Source organism: Oryza brachyantha, chromosome 9 (genome assembly GCF_000231095.2).
Source record: "Oryza brachyantha chromosome 9, ObraRS2, whole genome shotgun sequence".
Taxonomy (NCBI): Eukaryota; Viridiplantae; Streptophyta; class Magnoliopsida; order Poales; family Poaceae; genus Oryza; species Oryza brachyantha.
The window spans coordinates 15,060,229-15,076,202 of record NC_023171.2 but is presented as its reverse complement, the minus strand read 5'-3'; the positions used below and the strand labels follow the sequence as shown (position 1 = coordinate 15,076,202).

Sequence of the window (15,974 nt, the reverse complement as noted above, 5' to 3'; positions counted from 1 at the left end):
TTATGGGCTATATTATTAGCCTTGCTCTAATTAGATCTATTGGATCTAAAACAAATGCAGGGTCCTCCATAATCATTCCAGGTTACCATAAAAGAAAAATAGTCAAAGTTAACTTATGAATTACATAAATCAAACAAGGTACGTAGAAGGTTGGTAGAAAATTTATCCGAGACTTGTAATTTGTGAGTCAATTGTATATGGGAAAAAGTATACTAAACCCTCGAGGGGATATCCACTCGTCTATTGCATGTTATCCAAATAGTCATCAAAAAATTTGAAAAAAATTGTAAAGACAGATTAATATAACATATATCACTACACAAACATGCAAGTTCAAATATGACTTCTGCAATCTACAACAAAAATAATAAATTAAACTCTGAATAGTATACATATACTCACAGTCATATTTGTTATGGATGGTAGAAATCATATTTGAACTTGTTTGTTTGTTTAGTGATATATCTTATATTAATCCATCTTCATAATTTTTTTCAAATTTTTTGATGACTATTTGGATAGCATGCAATAAATGAGGAGATATCTTCTCAAGAGCAATGTTACTGTACATTAAGTAGGAAGCGTAGCAGTGTAGTAAAATTTAAATCTAACTATATATTTTCATAAGTATATTAAATATTTTATTTGAAACTTTGATAAAATATACTTAGCAATTTATTTATTTTCATATGAAATATTATGTATAAATTTATTGTGATGTGATATATTTTAGTTCTAATTGTACCCGTATAAATTTTTTACTACACTACTACCAGCGTAGTATAAGAAAATCAGATCCGTTGATTCTAAAGTAATGGACGGCTCACAGTTACGTAAGGGTAGCTTAAAAAATCCTCCTCGAGGGTTTAAAATCCACTACCTGTATATGGTAATTAATTAATGTTATCTGGGGTACATTGACAGGGCTCCTTAAGTCCTAACATCTAGACAGACACTTTTGCAACATATTTTTTTTTGTCAGTTGCATAAAATTTTGTATTTTCACCTACCTAAACTTGAACAAGGTATAGTCTAGACTTGTACAATATATATAAAAAATTACTATGCTTTTAGGCACACTGTTTTATGTTTCTATTCTTACAGATATAGCTGTTTATATATGCATCTCTATGTTTCAATTTTTTTTGATTCATATCGATAAGGATTAACCAAATATAATTATTTTTTAAGTTAGAACATTTTTTGTTTCAACCCAAGAAAAATAGGTAGTACGCGAAAATAGTTGTATATGGATGTAGCGGTTAAAAAAACATGTCGATGAAAAGAAGAAAAAACCACTCACGTGTGTCAATAGATGGCTTCAGAGACTATTGAATATTGAGTAGTTCTAAGGTGTCACTCCATCTTCTCCATATTGCAAGGATTTCCGGTTTGGTTGCAAGTCAATTTTTAATATTTGACTAAATTTATATAAAAAAGTATTATTTCCAGCCACAAATAATATAGTACAAAACTAAATTCAATGGTAGATTTAATAAAAACCAATTTAATTCTTTAGATGTTAATTGGTGTAATTTTTCTATTAAATTTGATCAAATTTGGGAGGTTTGACTTAGTATAAAAGGAAACACTTATCTGAAACAGAGATGGTTGCTTGATAGCATAACCTTTGGTTCATATCAACCCTCGAGCTCTATAAATGGTGGCCTTGTTGTGTGGATCTACATATTCTCCACCACTAAAGTATCATCTAGCAAGGTTACACGCATGGAGATGATGAAGGCACTAGTAGGGTTGTTGGTTGTGCTGGTGGCAACCATGGCCATGGCGCAAGATGTCCCATTTTCAGACAAAGATTTGGAGTCCGAGGATAGCATGTGGAGCCTTTATGAAAGGTGGCGCAGCGCATACACCGTGTCGCTGGACCTTGCCGATAAGGGCAAAAAGTTTGAGACGTTCAAGAAGAATGCCAGGTACATTAACGACTTCAACAAGAAAGAGAACACGACCTACGAGCTTGGGCTGAACAAGTTTGCCGATATGACAATGGAGGAGTTCACCTCCATGTACACCGGCTTCAAGGTAGATGCCGCAACCATTGCGGCAGCGGAGGCGGCGGCGGCTTTGGCTCCAGAGCCTGAGGAGGAGCTGTTGGATGTTGTGCCTGCCTCCTGGGACTGGAGACAGCATGGAGCTGTCACTGCAGTCAGGAACCAAAGACCTTGCGGTAGGTAGTTAATTAGTCAGTGCTGTACTACATACTTAGATTGTGTAGCCAAAGCTAATAACTAATAACTAACCAAATACTATATTAATAAAGGGTGCTGCTGGGCCTTTACGACGGTTGGCGCAGTGGAGGGCGCCCATGCGATCGCGACGGGGCAGCTGCTGACGTTGTCCGAACAGCAGGTTCTCGACTGCTCCGGCGCCGGCGACTGCATCGGTGGGTATCCTGACAGGGCTATAGATTTCGTCGCGAAGCAGGGGATTACGCAGGCTGTCAACTACCCAGCCTACTTGGGCATACAACAGACCTGCAGGACGAATCCAAACAACCCAGTGGTGAAGGTGGATGGTGTAGGTACCGTGCCTTACTCCAGTGAGGCTGCCCTAAAGAATAGGGTGTCCAAGCAACCCGTCTCTGTTGGCGTCAGCGCTAGCGAAAGCTACGTGTTATACAAGGGGGTGAGACCTCGCCTAACATTCAAACTTTAATTTCTTACAGCTTTAGAAGTCATATTTAAATTTGAATGTTTGTGGGATGATATATCTCATATTAATCTCTTTTCATATTTTTTTTCAAATTTCTTAATAACTATTTAGATGACATGTGAGGAAAAAAATTAATATCCACTCAAGAGGTCATAATTCAGTCCTACCGCGAATTTGCCACCAAATTTCTTTCTTCCTACAGTGTTTTACTAATTAGCCCTTGTACGTAGTTGTTAACATTACGGAATAGTTGATATTTGATTAAAACAAGTGATATTAGTATGGTTTAGAAAACAGTTGTATTATATATATTTGAATAGCAAATCGCGGAGGTATTTTGCTAGTGTGTATACAATAGTACAGGAGATTGATTAATGTCAACAACATCCCCAATGTACACTAGCTAATGCATATATATATATATATATATATATATATATATATATATATATATATATATATATATATATATATATATATATATATATATATATATATATATATATATATATATATATATATATATTACTTACTTGGAGATCGATAGAGATGGCACTAGAAAATTAATGTATAGACAAATAAATAAATTGTTGGTACATACTCTTATTATTATATATGCAGGGCGTGTACGCTGGGCCATGCAATACTTCGTTGAATCACGCAGTGTTGGCAGTGGGGTATGGCACGACGGCAGAAGGCGTTGACTACTGGATCGTGAAGAACTCATGGGGTGCAAGCTGGGGTGAGGGTGGTTACATGCGTATGAAGCGTGGCGTTGGCAAGGAGGGGCTCTGTGGTATTGCCATGTTTGGCTCCTACCCCTTCAAGCGTGGCGTCTCCGTCTCCACCCACACCCACAGTAGCAGCTTTCAGGAGGAGGCCGACACCTCCACCTCCACCTCCAGGGATGATGATGCTACTACTGTTGCCTCCATATAACTAACATACTCTCGATCTGTCCATCCATCGATGTGTATGTGCATGGTACTACTAAGTTTGAATGAAATTAATATATAGTAGTGCATATATTGCACTATATATGGTACATGCACGCACTTGTATTACTTACTTTGTTGTGTGCTTCATAATTAAAGCAATTAATAAAGTGTTGTCTATGATGTGTTAATTAGTTACTGATCACTGGACCATGGAAATATAAGAAAAACATAATATTTTAATACATAAAGAATTTAATAAAATTATCTCCAACCGTTTTTTAAGCGCGTTGCATTATATATATTCATCTGTTTATTAATCTACTAGCTAGCTAGTTGCACCTAGGATGTATATTTAATTAAATATTTTCTTGGAGCAGCATATGTACGTTGTTGTACGTGGCTTGCTGGTGTACGTATATTTTGAACAGTAAATGTTCAACTAATTGATTGATCACTAACCTAGTAGGATATAAGAGCAGGTACAATAGCAGGCTATAAGCTAGCTATAAACATATTTTAAAAAGCTAAGAGAGGAGAGAAGGGGAGTAGGCTACTAATTTGTAGCCAGCTGCACACGGACTCCAAGACACGATATGTGTATGATATGTAGGACATGATGATATATATTTTATAGCTAGCTATTGTATAAATTGACTATTAGTTAGCTATAGAAGAATTGGAACCTAACTAGCAACGTCACCGACCACATCGTCATCCGATCCATTTGGGAAGAAAAGTCCTACAATTGACGAGAAGACTTGTTTCAAAGAACGACACGTGGCGGCTGTCACCACACTTTTCCTCAACCGCGTAACTCACGAGTCACGAGGCTTTGTCCAACATTGACTCATGCTTTGAGATTGGTGCGCAACACGTGCCATGTTTTGAAATGAAGTCTTTCCTGTAAGCGCCCGTAAGACTTCGGTCTTACAAAATTAAGTACTGATAGTATAAATCCTGTAAAAATGATAATCCGAGAAATGAAGTACGAAAGTTCATTTTGATTGAAAATAAAGTGGTATAAAATTAAGTTGCCAGGTAGAAAATAAATAGAACAAAAGTTGATAGTTGATAAACAAAGTATATATATTGCCTTGGGATTATAAAATCACTTATATTATGAGATAAATTTAAATGGTGACAGAGGCAGGAAGACGCAGAGAGTAAATTTCTAAGGTTGCTTAATTAGTCCAAAATCATTAAAGGTTCATAATGCACGAAACCGTTAGTATTAACTAACAGTACCGTCAGGTCCTCTCTTCTACTCCAGTCAAAAAAATCTGTAACAAACATATTGGACTTCTACAAGTACAACAGAAATGATATATACTTATGTGTAATGGTTCATATATAATAGCTATCTGTAATGTTTCCTACACCCGTTATGGAGCAAGAAAGCAGTGATTAGGGCACATCGGCCATTCCAATCTTTTGAATTTTTCAACCTTATGTCTAGGATTGATTGTGGAGTTTTTTCACCAAGGTTTATTTTTTAGCATTGGTTTTTAGATTTTTATTCACAAACTACTTTTCATGAAAAGAAAAAAAAATCAAACAATCAACCCGTACGTTTCCAGCAAGGCACTATACATTACCATGCATTTGCGATTAGTGAGAGTTGAACTATAGCTTAGAGAACCGCCTTTGTCTTATAATAAAGGACGCATATCATTTGAATGTTCTCACCCTCATTAATCAAATCTTTCCCTCACTATAATTCAGGAGTATTCAAATGAATACCCATGATTTTTGAACAAAAATTAGATAAAGAAAAGAGAAAAAAAAATGCCATATTGAACCCAAGATGCAAAAAGCCCATAATTTGCGCCTTGCTCCACGTACATCTCCTTCCTCTAAATCTAAATCTAAATATCAATAATGGGTCGACCTTGTGGCCCAATTCGCTCATCCCCCAACACGCGCCAATGCAATTAACGGACCGCAATACGTCTGCCAATGCTATAGCGGCACAACTGCTGTATTGGCTCACTTCCGCTACCGCTATGAGGTAATGGGCTAAATATAGCGGTCTGGAGCTTAGCGGTTGTAATTACAATTAGCGAACCACGATAGTCCGTGAAATAACTTAACAGGCTGTAATCACAATGAAAAAATATGTATGTAACCATAATCCTAGCTCATCGCTTCATTCATGTCTTCTCGTATTCCCATCTAATCACGTTGACACAACTCACGGACACTACACTGCTTGTGTCGTGCAACACTGCTCGGCTGCCCATGGATCAACATCGGCGGGTCAATTGGACATCGAGCGGTGAGCGGCGGCTGTTGTGGCTCATGGTGTAACAAGGCATTAACTTTTAAGTGCACGTAAACGTCTATTTATGCTTTTCAGTTATAAAATCCTGTGATTTATCACTAATTTGCATCTCAGTTGCTTTGTGAATGTGTTAGAAAGCCATTAGTCATCTACAAATAATCAAATATATATGTGATTATTAAATACTGTTATTAGAATTTAGCACCCGCTATGGCGTCCGATATCTGCGATTCGCTACATAGACCCCAATCCGTTACCACATAGACACCAATTCACTACCACCTTGCTATTCACTGTTTAGTAACTTGGTTCCAATAAATCAGTCCAACTAGAAGGGAAGGGGCATGTATTTAGCTAGGCCGACTCTCGATCAGTTGGTCAGAAATCTAGAGACATTAATAATGTTGAAATTTTAGGTCTTAAATATGACGAGAAAGAAAGGTCCCCTACTGTTGACAGTCGACTTGAAGCTAAGAAGCCATATAGGGCAAGAATTCAAGCATGATTGCATGATTATATATTAATTGAAAAATATCTTTCTTACAAGTTAAGGATGAGGACACCATCATTCATTTTCGGAAAATTATGGAAAGTTCTTATCGCAAGATTTCTTGACATTTTGTTATTTCCACCATCTATATATTTGTTATTGGAACAATTCTCAATATTTGTAATTTAGTATTTTTCATATGTTAAACAATTTCAATTGTGGTCCAATATATGAATATATAAAATTATGCTTACTTGTGTGTTATTGAATATCCAAGCTTAAAATCATGGCCCGCCCCTGCATCAATATGGTAGAAATTGCCTTAGTGTGATTGTGGATTTGAGGAGTATGGTAGTTACTTTTTTTAGTCTGGTTGGAGTCAATTGGATCTTGTTGGATACTTACTTTTGTGAAGGTACCCCGCGCGTTGCTGCAGGAAGTTAGTTGAAAACAGTAGCAGGGAATCAAAATGTCACATATCAAAATTCATCATTTCAAGAAGTACTAGCTAATCTAGATTGGAAATATAAAGTACATTAAACCAAAAACAGTATAGTCAGTATGTAGTTGTGATTACAGACCAATAAAAGTCAACAACTCAACTTTGGTTAGGACACAAATACATGCAACCATGCTGAAATGACATAAACAAAATTAAATATTTTGAAGATAATATATAGCATGCCGAAAGACGACACCATTTAATTCAATTATAACTATGATATGATCGCACAATACTGATAGTGTGATAAACCGACCATTATTTTACCAAACAAAGATGGTTAAAAAATGCAGAACCTAGCTAGCAAGACGTGTATTATCGAAGACAGTGGAAGGGCAAAAAAGAACAGAATATACATGGCTTGTTGGGTTAAGTTTTGGATATGTCTCCATTGTGCAGAAGCAAGCATTGTAGTCGCTAGTCAGTGAATCCAATGCTCCAAACCTCCAACAAAAGCATAAAAAATCATGTCAAACCAATACAACCGAGTGAAAAATTGAAATGCCATATGATTCTGCCAGTACATTAATGGAAATAGAAAATTCTAAAACACTATAGTTCCCTGATGGGTAAATTGTGGTGTATATCATGATGTGTAAGTATCATCGTAATTTAAATATGGTTAAGATTTAATTGCAAGCAAGGCATGTGTACATATCTGAAGGATTACATATCAGATGCCAATAGGCCATATGTATAGAAAAACTGCAATGAAAGGTAATGAGGACCTGACAAAGTTGGGATAAACATGAAATATACCTGGCATTTGAGAAAAAACTTCAAAGACTGATCAAAGAAGAGAAGCATTAACAAATTGCAATCGTTTGATTAATTGAAATATCAACCATTGCCACAACAATGAAGGACGGATCACCTAAGCCCCACCCTGCAACCACTGCTCTAAGTTACAATGAACAGCTCTGCAGCCAAGAAATAAACCAATTGGGTATAAAATATCATTGCTCCAAATCCAGACTGTTATTGCTCTGCATTTCTGTGACCATGGTTCTGTTGCATGACTGCAAGTAACAGGATAGTCACTTCATGCATAAAGTATGGAGGAGAAGAGGAAATATTTGGAGTCAATGACAATATTACAGAGCAAAGAATGATATGATCATCGCACGTTATACCTGTGAATCTGTAGAAGCAAATCTGCAGTTAGTTTCTCAGAAAAGACTCAGTACAATTAGCACTCACAGAGGTGAAGGCCAAAACTATTAACCGTAATGTCATAATACTGGCAAAAACTGAACTAATCTTACCTCTGTTTTGCAGGTTCCATTAGTGTACCTTTTTTCAGAAGGCATCTCAATAGCATTCCACTTGGTTGGTTTTTCGGAAAGCCTTGGAAGTTTAGGACGATAGCTGCCGATGACAATACATTCAATTAGCAATGAAGAAGCTGAACTAACTGCACTGCGAAGGTCTGGAAGAATTAGAGCTAAAGCACGGCCAAAAACTGGAAACATCTCCTGCAAAAAAACGTTTAATCAATAGACTTTTGGGAAAAAGGAAAGGAGAAATCCCCAAATAAGATGTTCTCTTACCTCTCCCCAAATCCCAGTTGAAGATTAGATTAAGATGGATGAGCAGCAGCGATTTCTTCTGCAAAGAATGGAAAGATGGTTGTGTAGAGTAAGAACCACACTGCGGTGGAGCTCCATACAGACCGACCCCCAGGCAAGATCGGGACGCAGCGGGCTTCCTACCAGCGATAATGAAAGCGCGGTGGCATCAATGGTGCGGTTGCGTGGAGCGCGACTGCTTCCTCCGCTCGTTGCTATCCCAGGTGCTCACCGGACGGGTTCGTCTTCATCCTCGGTGGTGGCACCCCAGATTTGCCGTCATCCCCAGCAGCCGCTCCGATGCAAGAGGAGGGGGAAACGACGCCGCTGATGTGTGCTGAAGGAGAAGAGAGCCGGTGGCGGTGGCGGTGGAACGCCGCGGCGGCGGCGATTTCTGTGAGAGGAGAAGGGGATTGAACATGTGACGAGGGGGGTGGTGACGCTTGAGTGCGCAAGGGCAGAACTGATGAAAGGCGGTTGTTGTAACGGACGGCCCAGATCGGACGGATGACGGCGATGGACTGTAGCTGGGAACAGTGCAACAGTACCGTGGGCAAATTGTAGGTTATGATTATTATCTTTCATAGATATAAAACTTTCGGCCATAAATTATTTTGGTTGTACGTCGGGCTAACGCTGGCACCTTTTGACAGGTGAAATTTGTAGAGGCCTACGTATAAAAATTGCTTTTCAAAAGAGGGTATCTTATAAGATCCACGTACATATGAATGGATTTTTTATCATCTTTGAATTCAACTATCTTTATGTAACGAAAATTTTTATGTAAAATTATGAGACATCAAGATACCAAAAAATTTTGCACTAAAAAATACGGCATCTCAATGTATTTTTTCTAATACGTTAAAACAGCTCCATATGAATAGCTTGCTGCGGAGGTATAGTATCTGGCTGCCTCATCGAGCTGCATGTGAAGACTTATATTACACGAGCAATTTTACCATTTTTAAGAAGGTACCAAAAGATACCACTATTTTCTATGTAAAATTTGGTATCTCTTGATACCTTAGGTACCAGAAGATATCAAATTTTATATCAAAAAAAGTACCTATTCAAGATAAGAAAAAAGCTCATATTATATATACCAGCGTATGAAAGGTTTACATCGTACTTACTACCTTAATGTTATGGTCCAACCAGCCACCTCTCTTATCGTACATTTCTGGTGGTTGCTGATTTGGATACTACCACATAGTCATGGTTTAGGGTGTAAATCTTCAAATTAAGGTGGAGTACATGCATTACATAATTTTCTGGCTGCATCGATCCTTCTTGGCTTCTTGGAGCATGCAGCATATATCTCTTCTTGTACACGTAGCTTAATTAATTGGTGATGTATATTTGAACAATGTGGTAAACGTTGGACTAATTAAGTGATTGATCACTAACTTGCAGCGTCACCAACCACGTACGTACGTCCTCCTGAGAGCAAGTATAATAGCAGGCTATAAGCTGATTAAATACTTATGTGGAAGAGAGAGAAAAGGAGAGAGAAGAAGTAGACTGTAATCTTATAGGCAGCACAAGAAGCAAGAAACACGTGAGAGAGACATGTGAGTCCTATATTTAATAATAAAGAGCTAACTATTGTATGAGTGGACTAAGAGAAGACAAAAAACCTTATATAATAGTGAGGTGCTCTAATGGCATGTTTAATTCAATTGGGGAGATCTTTTTTAGATATGCAGACGTAACTCTGGTATGATGTACTCCCCTGGCCCATATGGTGTCGGCATCGATCGCGCTTAATTTCCGCTACACGGAAACGAAGCAACCAGAGATAAAATTTAGCACAATTTTATTTTATTTTTACTCTTTGTGGATCTAAAATATCGTCTGATTGATAAAAAAAAATTCACTAAATTAGTCACTAAATAAAAAAAACCTGCATATTATAATCCACAGCCTTGCCAATAAGAATATTAACTCCACTTAATTGTTCCAAAACATAAGAGATTACGTTATTTTTACAAAAATTACGGAAGTACTTATAGTGTAGTTATGTAAAAATAATAATAATCTAAGAAATAAAGTAGTACAAAAGTTAATTTATGGAAAAAAATAATTTATGAGTAAAATTTTTATATACATGATATTATTGATGATCTTATCGATATAGAAGCAAATACTAAAAAATATATTACGATAAAAAAATTTAAAATTAACTTCAAATTTAAGTTTAAAAAATTCAAATTTTAGTTTATAAATATAAACAAAAGCAAAAAAATGAGCTAGGCGCTAGTTTGTTGACCAATAAACATAAAAGTACCAAGACAACATCCTACTTTTCTTTTCTTGTTTTGTTATCATAAATTTCTTGGAGGAGCCAGGTGGATTTTTACTACTAAGTTCATGTGAATCTAGACAAATCCAGAAAGTCTTATATCCGAGACGAAGAAATTATATATAAAGATTACAAGATTAAATTATTGCATGCATGAAAAAAAAACATAGAGACAATTGCATATCTGACCCTATCTACAAGGCGAAATACGGATTTGATCCTCTTTTTTTCAGCTTTGCGAATTTGACCCTTTTTTAAAAGATGAAGTAGCCGTCTGACCCTCGTTAATATATACCGTTAGGGTTCAGGGCAAATGAAATAAAATTAATAATTTTTAATTACGAATGGACTATACTGCCCCTGCGGCCAAAGAAATCCACCCCCATCCCCATCAAGAACAAGTGCTGGCGAGTGCGAGGCGTCGGCCGCTCGGGTCGGCGGCGCTGGGGTGGCCGGTCGCTGGGGACGGCGCGGCGGTGTCGGCTCGGGTCAGCGGCGGCGCTAGGGAGGCAGCGCTCTGCCCCAAGGGTGAGCGATGGCAGAGGAGGCCGGCCACCCGTCGCGGTATGCGAAGCTGACGAGGGACCTGCAGGACGCCCCCATCGCCCCGGCGAGCTCAACCAGCCGATCGCCGCGCGCCATTACCATCCCTGCAGTTGCGGGGAGTGCGGGCATGCGCTGCCGGAGAGGCCGAGAGCTACCAGGCGCCGGCGGACGAGCCGTGGACCACAAAACGCATGTTTTCGCTAATTTGCAGGTTCTGATTAATTAGCACATTAATATTTTCTGTTCACTTTCTTCATTTCAGAAGGTATGTGCCATTTCCCTTGGTGGCATCAGGACAGGAGGGCAAGCCTTGTTCATAGCCGAATGCTCCCACGAATTCCATTTTCATTGCATCTCTTCAAGTGTCAACCATGGCAACTACATATGCCCAGTACTCAACCTGCAGACAACGCTTATGAAAGATCTTGAGTAAGCCCTGTAAATTGGCCCCAGGATGTGGGACAAATGTCTGTTGTCTGTTGCAAATCCCCGAGGACGCCGAGAGCTATCAAACTAACCTCAAATCTATCGAATAAATACCAAATTTCAAATTATATTAATTTAAGCTTGAATTTATCGAATTTAAAATTAAATATATCAAAATAACCTCAAATCTATCAAATAAATACCAAATATCACAACATATATTTCAATCTTTATTCTAATACTTCTAAATAAATATTTACATATATTTACTAAAAATTGATATACAATAGGGTCAAAAGTAAAAGGGCAAATCGGTTAAGTTATCCTCCATTTAACACCGTTAAATGTTTCACGGAGCAGGGTCACTCAGCTATCAAATCTATAGTCAGCCTTCGAACTAAGATCAGATTTGCAATTGCTTAAAAAAAAACATAGACCCGTTGAACTTACGAGTGGCCATGTGATGACACGAATCGACATTGATGATCAGTCCAAGGATGTGCGTAGGGCAGTCACGCTCGGGAAATTGAATTGCTGCATTTCCATGCTGATTTTGTACCCACCCCGTCCCTTTTGATGCACGCTTCGATCAATTCATGGAGTCGATCGTACATTTATTCTCTAGAGTGTGGATGCTAAAGATCAGGATTTTTTTTTATGACGACGAGTAATGATATATTCTCTCCGGTCAAAATTATTTATTGTTTAGGATAAGATTTAGTTAAATTTATAAAACTTCGACAGACAATTTTATGTTAAAATAAATTTATAATACCTAATATGTTTATGATATTGTGATATTACTTTTTGAGAAAAAAATCTGTATATGTATATCATTTTGTCTTGTATTTAAACTATTCATTTAGAAAATATTTAATTGTTAGTTGGAAGTTTAGAAGTTCGACCAAATCTTTTCCTAAACGATAAATATTTTTGAATGGAGAGAGCATGAAACGTGAATGTTCTTTCCCCAAATAATCTTAAAAGTACTCAAAAGGACTGCAACCTACTTCTATCATAAATTTCTTGGGGGGGGGGGGGCAGCGGCGGAGGTGGCAGGGGGCTGGGGGGGTCTTTAGACCCCACTACCGGCACTGATCCCATGGATATCCTCCTAAGCCCCCACTATCGTTCATTTTCATCCCAATCCACACCCCCTCTCCACCATAATACCTTAATCCTCACTCACACCCACCCAATCTCAGGCGGCTGGCGGTGTACGATGGATGCACGGAGCGGCGGAGGCGGTCGTCAGCTGGCAACCGATGGCGAGCGCGTAGGAGCGAGCCGAGCGGCGAGTGGTCTACGCACGCGGTAGGGGTCGGCGGAGGAGGATAGGGACGCACCCGCACAGGCCAGCCAGTTTGTTCAGCCCCCCTACGATTTTTTCCTGGATCCGCCCCTGGGGGGATTTTTACATCCCAAGTTCATGAGCACCCTTGAATACCATTTCGCATAATTTTATGCCCAGAACCAATCTACATTGTATAAACAAATCAGTTATAAATACTAACGATCACAAATAGTTATAATTAAAGTTATGTTTTTGTTGTAGGGTAATTGCATATAATGATATATGTATAGTATGATATAAATTTGTTTCCCTAAACCGACAACCTTTTTTTTTAATAAAACACCGGGTGGAGAGGGTGAATCGATTGATAAAAAGAGCAAAGTTTTAGAGGAAACAAAAGGAGCTGGATAAGCGTCTCAAGATGATAGCATCGCTATTCTAGCAGCAATCAACAGAAACAAGCAGGGGAAGGCTGAGCAAATTCGTCAGCCCGGTAGCCTGTTCCAAGCTTCTCGATCACAAAATTCGCTTCCAATGAAGCTTGTACATTAATTTGGTTGGATCTCGATCGTCTTTCAGCAGCAGATATTTGTGCCCAGATCAGATGTTTACGGCTTCCAGACCTACCTACCAAGATTATCTGGTGGAGTGACGCACGGTTGATTAAAGCTGAAAATTACACCGTTTCTATGGGTCCAGATCCAGAGCAGCCGAAAGCACAGGAAGATGAACACCCTTGAGTTTTTCTTCGGCAGGCAAGAGGGCCGTCTGATTTCGAAAAGGTTAGAAGCGAATATTGTTGCGAGAAGATTGGAATAGGCACCGATATTTCGATGGCGCCACAGTAACGGACCGGTACCTACCTTGAAATTAAGAGCTAGTCTAATATTTAGAGACACTATTAATTGCTATATAGTTTTGTCAGTTGCATAGTAAAAAAAAATAACTCAGTTTTGGCAATAGATGGCTCCAGAGACTACTGATTAGTAAAATTGTATGTTCACTGATGGGGTTAGTACGTACGTCGTCCAAGTTATTATTACTCACTTAGTGCCATATTATGGTTCTGTACTAAATAAAATAAATAAACTACGCAACTATATTCAATGGCGGATTTAATAAAAACTAATTTAATCTGTATATATTGATATGTTGTTTCGGTAAAAATGATTAAACTTCACAAGGCTTGAATTTGGACAAAACAAAAATACTTTATGAGTTTTACTCACATCTTTCCTTTTTACCTTGAGATACCGGTACCTCGAGATACCAAATCGTTTCTCATCATTAGATCTAGCTAAGTAGGATGTGCACTGTTAGATCCAACGATCAGAAACGATTTGGTACCACGAGGTACCGATACCTCCAGATAAAAAAAAAAGATGAGAATAAAACTCATACTTTATACTATTCTAATAGATGTAGTCCCTTGAAAGCACAACCACAGCTACCTATTAATTAATCATTGAGCTCTATAAATAGTGGCCTCGTCGTGAGTCCTCTACCTATTCATTCTCATTCACTGAAGTATCCTCCAGTTAGCTACGATACACGTATAGAGATGAGGAAAGAAATAGTAGTATTGTTGGTTGTGCTAGTGGCAACCATGGTGATGGCACAGGACATTCCATTTTCAGACCAAAACCTAGCGTCTGAAGAGAGCATGTGGAGCTTGTATGAGAGGTGGCGCAGCGCATACACCACGTCGCTGGACCTCACCGATAAGAACAGAAAATTCAAGACGTTCATAGAGAACGCCAGGTATATTAATGACTTCAACAAGAAGAAGGACATGACCTATACACTTGGGCTCAACAAGTTCGTTGACATGACTATCGACGAGTTCACCACCATGTACACTGGTGCCAAGGTGGACACCACCGCAGCAACAGTGTTGGGGCCTTTGGCTCCAGAGGCTGAGAAGGAGCTATTGGATGATGTGCCGGCCTCCTGGGACTGGAGACAACATGGAGCGGTCGCTTCCGTTAGGAACCAAAGTCCAAAGTCCATGAGGTAGGTAGTTAATTAGTTGGTACTACATAATTTTTGTACGTAGCTAAATTAATTAATTAAAGGCTCTTGTTGATTAAGTGACTAACTAACTAGCGGTAAATAAACCAATAAAGGGAGCTGCTGGGCGTTCTCAGCGGTTGGTGCGATAGAGGGCGCCAATGCGATCGCGACGAGTGAGCTACTGACGCTGTCCGAGCAACAGGTGCTCGACTGCTCCGGCGCTGGAAACTGCAGCGGTGGATGGCCCGACAAGGTCTCGCCCGGAAGGAGAGGATCACGCAGGCTCGCTACTACCCAGGCTACTCAAGCACGCAGCAGAGTTGCAGGACGAAGCCCAACAGCCCGGTGGTCAAGGTGGATGATTCGTTCCCGAGCCTTACGCCAACAAGGCTGCCCTCAAGCAACGGGTGTCCTTATAGCCCGCCGTCGTCATCGTCGAAGCCAACAAAGGCTTCCAGTTTTACAAGGAGGTACGCGAGACATGACGACACACGTACACTAATTTATACGCATCATATATATATTAATTAGGATATATATATATATGTTCTGAAAATAAATAAATAAATTGCTGATACTCATTCATTCAGGGCGTCCACACTGGGCCATGCGAGACTAATCTAAACCACGCCGTGTTAGCAGTGGGGTACGGCACCACTGCACCCGGGAGAACATTGACTACTGGATCATCAAGAACTCATGGGGTGTAAACTGGGGCGAGAGTGGGTACGTACACCGTATGAAGCGTGGTGTGCGGCCTTGCCATGTACGTATGCTGTCTACCCCATCGAGTATGGAGTATACAACACCAACAAGAAGAGTTCGTTCTAAGGATGATGCTACTGTCGCCTCCATCTAAAGACCCTGATCGATCAATGTGTGTATGGGGCTAAGTGAATATAAATAACTGTGATGTGCCAGGGTATGTATATATGCACTTT

The 15,974-nt window shown here is 39.1% G+C and overlaps 2 protein-coding genes and 1 long non-coding RNA gene across 4 annotated transcripts; 2 read left to right on the top strand and 1 right to left on the bottom strand.

The window, feature by feature from the left end:
* The first annotated feature begins 1,634 nt into the window (after positions 1 to 1,634).
* LOC102712199 (zingipain-2-like) lies at positions 1,635 to 3,799 on the top strand. The gene is made up of 3 exons (XM_006661483.3): positions 1,635 to 2,188; positions 2,282 to 2,646; positions 3,295 to 3,799. Exons 1-3 carry the CDS (start codon positions 1,729 to 1,731, stop codon positions 3,610 to 3,612), a joined length of 1,143 nt encoding a protein of 380 aa, XP_006661546.2. The 5' UTR covers positions 1,635 to 1,728; the 3' UTR covers positions 3,613 to 3,799.
* Positions 3,800 to 7,039: 3,240 nt separating this feature from the next.
* Positions 7,040 to 8,865, bottom strand: LOC107304943. 2 transcript variants are annotated; one of them, XR_001551007.2, is made up of 6 exons: positions 8,597 to 8,865; positions 8,435 to 8,492; positions 8,150 to 8,359; positions 8,018 to 8,025; positions 7,644 to 7,903; positions 7,040 to 7,328 (listed from the first exon to the last, which is right to left on the bottom strand). It is a non-coding gene; the product is annotated as an uncharacterized LOC107304943 (long non-coding RNA). The 2 variants fall into 2 exon arrangements; XR_001551006.2 differs by having other exon boundaries at positions 7,644 to 8,025.
* Positions 8,866 to 14,626: 5,761 nt separating this feature from the next.
* Positions 14,627 to 15,037, top strand: LOC102711917 (thiol protease SEN102-like). Its single transcript, XM_006661482.2, has one exon. The coding sequence runs from the start codon at positions 14,627 to 14,629 to the stop codon at positions 15,035 to 15,037; it is 411 nt and encodes a 136-aa protein (XP_006661545.2).
* The last annotated feature ends 937 nt before the right edge of the window (positions 15,038 to 15,974 follow it).